Source organism: Colobus angolensis, unplaced genomic scaffold, assembly GCF_000951035.1.
Source record: "Colobus angolensis palliatus isolate OR3802 unplaced genomic scaffold, Cang.pa_1.0 Scaffold115, whole genome shotgun sequence".
Taxonomy (NCBI): Eukaryota; Metazoa; Chordata; class Mammalia; order Primates; family Cercopithecidae; genus Colobus; species Colobus angolensis.
Genome location: NW_012112586.1, coordinates 310,402 through 316,072, shown reverse-complemented (window position 1 = coordinate 316,072; position 5,671 = coordinate 310,402). Strand labels below are relative to the sequence as shown.

Below are 5,671 nucleotides of genomic sequence, written 5' to 3'. Positions count from 1 at the left end.
GAGCCGTGGCCCTGAGGCGGGGCTGCCCTGCTGGACCGCATCCGCCCGCAGCCTGGCTCTGCGGCTGTCGAAAGAGTCTTTTAAAGCGCTGGGCTTACAGGTGTGAGCCACCATACCTGGCCCTGTATTTTTTAATGGTTACATTTATTGACTGTTCTACAGTTTTTTTAATGACTTTTGTCTTTTGTATCATGTAGCGACATCTCCCCTCAAATTATGCATATATTCATTCACCTGTGGTTTTTTTTTTTAGACATTCTTAGGGTTTCCATTACTTTAAAATTTAACCCATCTGGAAGTAGTTGTATGGAATAACTGCCTTTATTTTCTTTCAAATATTCTCGTATTCATTAAATAATTTAGTTTTACTCATGGCTTTGAAATGCTACATCTATTACATGCTGACTCTTGCATAGAGTTCTGCTTTTTTCATCTGTATAACCTCTCTGAAGCCACTGTCAGATGTTATAATGATTATAATTTATATGTATTACAGTAGGCTGTTCACATTCATTATTTTGTATTTCCAAAAGCGTCCAGGCCCGCTGTGGTAGGGTATGCCTGTAGCCCTAGCTACTCTGTAGCCTGAGGTGGGAGGATCACTTGAGCCCAGGAGTTCAGGGCTGCAGTGAGCTATGCTTATGCCATTGCACTTCAGCCTGGACAACACAGTAAGACCCTGTCTCAAAAAAAAAAAAAAAAAGTGTTCGAACTGTGCTTGAACCTTTTTCCTTACACGTAAACTTTAGAATTTTCAGATTCTGGTTGGAGTTGAATGAGTTATATAAATCATTTGAGGTCAAATTATCTTCACAATATGAAGTCTTCCTATCCCGGAATAAAATCGAATTATAAATTTCTTTAATTCTATTTTTATAGTTTTCATTGGTGTTTTTAGTATGCTTCATATGAGTCTTGATATTCCTACATATTTTATGACTTGTTTTCAATTATGAGTAGGATTTTATTTTTTCATTATTTTATATAAGTTGTTGATATCTTACAGAAATAAGGTTATTGACCTGGAAAGATGTTTTTCACATAATGGGTAAAAAACAAAAACAGTTTTTAAATATGACCCTATGCTTCCATTTTATGAAAAATATCACAATAGTTTCCATCATCTCAAGAATGGTTACCTGTGGTGAGATCATAGATAATAGTTCTTATTTAGCTTGTGTACATTTTTTATGTTTTGCCATCATATTTTACTTTTATAATAATAATTATAGCTAATATATGTTTAGTGTGACTGTTTGCCAGCTTCTGTTCTAAGATTTATGTATTATCACAATTTAAGGTATAAAGGAGTCATTTCTTGTATAACTGGGAGAAACGTGTGTGTGTTTCTGAGTTGGCACTGAAGTTTGAACCACAAAAAGGCGTGAAAAACAAGTGCTGCTTGTTAGTGTGATACAGGGTTGAGGCAGGCCGTCCTTCATTTGTGTTTTATGGAAATTAGTGACTGAATGTGTGCGTGGGAATAGGAGCTGACTCCAGGGTTTGTGTTGTGTGTGTTTGTGCATGTAGATGTGCACAAATGACAGTATGACTTTAGTAGTACATGCTTTGAATGTAGCAGGATAGAGAATTAACAGTTGAATTTTGCTACTTACTAAATGTACAATCACAGGCACATGTTACGAGCACTCATTGTCCCAGTTTTCTCTTTGTAAAACAGAGATTATGTTACACGCCTCATAGGGTTGTGAGTAAGAGTTAAATTTAAAATGCTTAGTATATTGTCTCACATATAGAAAGCACTGGGACGTTAGCTGTAACAGTTATTACAAGGCCCAAGTCGCTTTCCTTTTAATACCTCTTTTGTTTCTTAGACTCCCATTGTGAGGTCCACTTTATCCTCACCGTTGTAGCAAATACAGAAATTGGGGCTTTGAAGGCAAGAAAGGAGGGGAAAAAAAACAGTAACTGCAATAAGCATTAAATGTTTTCAATCTGTCAGTTAAAAGACAGACTGTTGGTTTGGATTTTTTTTTTTTTTTGAGATGGAGTTTCACTTTTGTTGTCCCAGGCTGGAGTCCAGTGGCACAATCTCTACTCGCTGCAACCACCACCTCCCAGGTTCAAGCAACTCTCCTGCCTCAGCCTGCCAAGTAGCTGAGCTTACAGATGCGTGCCACCACGCCCGGTTTATTTTTGTATTTTTAGTAGAGACGGGGTTTCATCATGTTGGTCAGGCTGGTTTTGAACTCCTGACCTCAGGTGATTCATCCGCCTTGGCCTCCCAAAGTGCTGGGATTACAGGTGTGAGCCACCACGCCTGGCCAATTTGGATTTTTTTTTTTTAAACACCAATACATTTGAGCTCTGAGCTGCTTATAAGAGGCAAAGATAATGATGCTGAGATTTTAAGTGTAGTTGAACAGATGATAACATACCAGGTAAATACCAAAAGAATGCTGAAGCCAATTGTGGTGTTTTATGCCTATAATCCCAGCACCTTGTGGGGCAGAGGTGGGAGGATCACTTGAGCCTAGGAGTTCAAGACTATCCTGGGCAGCATAGTGAGATCCTGTCTCTACCAAAAAAAAAAAAAATACAAAAACAGTTAACTGGGCATGGAGGCACACAAACCTGTAGTCCCAGCTACTTGGGAGGCTGAGGCAGGAGGATCCCTTGAGCCCGGAGTTCAAGATTGCAGTGAGCTATGATTGTGCCACTGCATGCCAACCTGGCTGAGGGAGCAAGACCCTACCAAAGGAAAAAAAAAAAGAAAGAATGCTGATGTTGCAGACTTCGTCTAAGATAAAATAGATTTTAAGGCAAAAAGCATTATTTGGGATATGAAGCATTGTTACACAATGATTTTTTAAAACCCTCTATTTAACCTTGACGCATTAAACAATATAGCCATAAGCATATAATCCAAACATCAGCAGAATTATAAGGAAAAACTGACTAATCTAGTCTTATTGTGAGATTTTAACCCATTTCCTTCTGAAATGGATAGAATTAGCAGACATAAGTTAAGGATATATTAATAGAAGATTTTAATAGGAAACTAGGCTCAGAATGGTGAAATTTGTTTTTGCCAAAAGTCATCTAACTGGTAAAGGAAAAAAGTTGATTGAAACTCAAATCTGTTTTCATACAAATCATATAAACTGTATTTTTCCTAACAGCACCTGTCAGACTGACTTGCATTTCAGCATTCACAGTGAATATTGAGTGAATCTCACAGTTACTTTATTTCTGATATTTCCTTATCTGTTTGCAGAGACCTAGGCTTCCGCTGTTCCATTTTACTGTATTCTGTTTCCCTGAGAACCCTGTTTCAGTTACATAGCAAGCATACCTCTGGCCTTAGATGATCATGAATTCCAAGTTCCTAGCAAGAGAGAAAAAGATTTCATGTGCAATGTGAATATACCAGTTGAAGTACATTTCTCCCAAAGTCCACAGATCCTGGTCCCTACAAATAAGCGTGCTCATGTGAGATAAGAAAGGAGTTCCTGGAACCAGGAATTCATTCTCAGTGTAGAAGAGCTAGCCGAGCCCTCACTCCACAGTTTTGGGGCAGAAGCAGAAGAGACGCACAGGAGAACCCGTCTCAGCCTTGCTGATCGTCTCGTACAGCAGCAGAAAATGACCATGTTACAGGTGAGTTGATTGTTTGGTTCTTCTTTTTTCCCAGGGAATTAAAAGAGATGTGTAAGCTTTCCAGTGAAAAAGAAAAGTTTAAATAGTTGAGAAATCAGAGGAAAATAGCCTCAGAATAGATGATCAGGATTGGAACAAAATTGGCACAGTGATATATTAACTGTTGGACCATGACAAATTCTTAGGGTTGAGTATTTATAGCATATTTAAAGCCATAACATCTTACATAATTACTGCATTTGAGCTGCAAACTTTATTTTCAAATTTTTGGCAGTCGTAATAGAGAAATGTGAACTTTTATATACTTTGCATGGTTTAAAGGTAATTGCCCATAGGAAATAAATATTTCTTGGTTATCAGGTGTCCATTTATTTTTCCTTGATGAAGTCTAATGAATAAGAGATATGCAGTAGTTCCTCCTTATCTGCAGTTTTGCTTTTTGCAGTTTTAATTTCCCAATTTCCCATGGTTTGAAAATATTAAATAGAAAATTTCAGAAATAAGCAATTTGTAAGTTTTAAATTGCTTCCTGTTCTGAGAAGCATGATGAACTCTTGCACCGTTCCACCCAGGACCTGCCTCATCCCTTGGTCCAGCAGATCCATGCTGTATATGTTGCTTACCTGTCAGTCACTTGGGAGTCATCTGAGCTGTCAAATCAGCTCATGGTAATACGGTGCTTGTATTTTAGTAGCCCTTATTTTACTTAATAATGACTCCCATACATAAAAGTAGGGATGCTAGTAATTTGGATATGTCAAAGAGAAACTTTAAGTGAAAAGGTGAAAGTTCTAAACATAACGAAAAAGGTAGGCTGAGGTTGCTAAGGTCTATGGTAAGAACAAATTTATTCGTGAAATTGTGAAGAAGGAAAAATAAATACATGCTAATTCTGCTGTCACACCTCACACTGCAAAAGTTATAGTCTCAGTGTGTGGTAACTTTTATTACACTATGTTATAATTGTTCTATTTTATTATTGTTATTTATTTTTTACTGTGCCTAATTCATAAACTGAACTTCACCGTAGGTATGTATGTGTAGGAAAAAAGTGTAGTCTTTATAGGGTTTGGTGCTGTCTGGTTTCAGGCATCCACTGGGGTCTTGGAACATCTCCTTTGTGGATAGGTGGGGGCTACTGTGGTGGGTAAATGTTCTCAAGAGAAACGCTAATAAATGCATGAACCTTATGGCATTTTTCATAGCATTCTTCAGAGTATGTCCCAAGGATAGAATGCCAGAGCAGGACTTCGTGACCATAATTGTTTACTTTTTACCTTTTTTTTTTTTTTTTTTTGAGACGGAGTCTCGCTCTGTCGCCCAAGCTGGAATGCAGTGGCCGGATCTCAGCTCACTGCAAGCTCCGCCTCCCGGGTTCATGCCATTCTCCTGCCTCAGCCTCCCGAGTAGCTGGGACTACAGGCGCCGCCACCACGCCCGGCTAGTTTTTTGTATTTTTTTAGTAGGGACGGGGTTTCACCGTGTTAGCCAGGATGGTCTCGATCTCCTGACCTCGTCTCCTGACCTCGTGATCCGCCCGTCTCGCCTCCCAAAGTGCTGGGATTACAGGCTTGAGCCACCGCGCCCAGCCTACTTTTTACCTTTTTAAACTGTAAGGCCTAATTTACATGCAGAAAAGTACATTTTAAAAAATACAGTTTGATGAATTATTATCAGTGGAATGTGCATGAAACCACCACTCAGGTCAGGAAACAGAATATTCTTAGCCCAGATGAGTCCCTTCATTGCCCTCTCCCAATTATCACAGCCTCTTCCTCCTGACAGAGGTAACCAGGATCCTTTTTGGTAACCATTTCCTGACTTTATAGTTCTGCTCCTCTCTGTGCATTCTTAAACACTATATTTGATTTTGTCTGCTATAGTATAAACTCACTTCTGTCTTCTTTCACTTCACATTTTGTGACATCCACTACAATTGCAACTGCAGTCCTTCCTCCAATTGAGGTGGCTTCTTTATTTTTTATTTACTTTGAGACAGAGTCTCACTTTGTCGCCAGGCTGGAGTGCAATGGTGCAGTCTTGGCTCACC

The 5,671-nt window shown here is 38.9% G+C and overlaps 1 protein-coding gene across 2 annotated transcripts in view; it reads left to right on the top strand.

The window, feature by feature from the left end:
• ZNF84 (zinc finger protein 84) overlaps positions 1 to 5,671 on the top strand; it is a 27,023-nt gene continuing 21,352 nt past the window's right edge. The window contains exons 1-2 of one of the 2 annotated variants that reach the window (XM_011960828.1): positions 1 to 100; positions 3,417 to 3,621. In XM_011960828.1, coding sequence (XP_011816218.1) covers positions 3,607 to 3,621 — 15 coding nt within the window. In that variant the 5' untranslated portion in view covers positions 1 to 100; positions 3,417 to 3,606. Of the gene's footprint in view, positions 101 to 1,019; positions 1,180 to 3,238; positions 3,622 to 5,671 lie in introns of those variants that run through there. The other variant, XM_011960818.1, reaches the window with a different exon arrangement.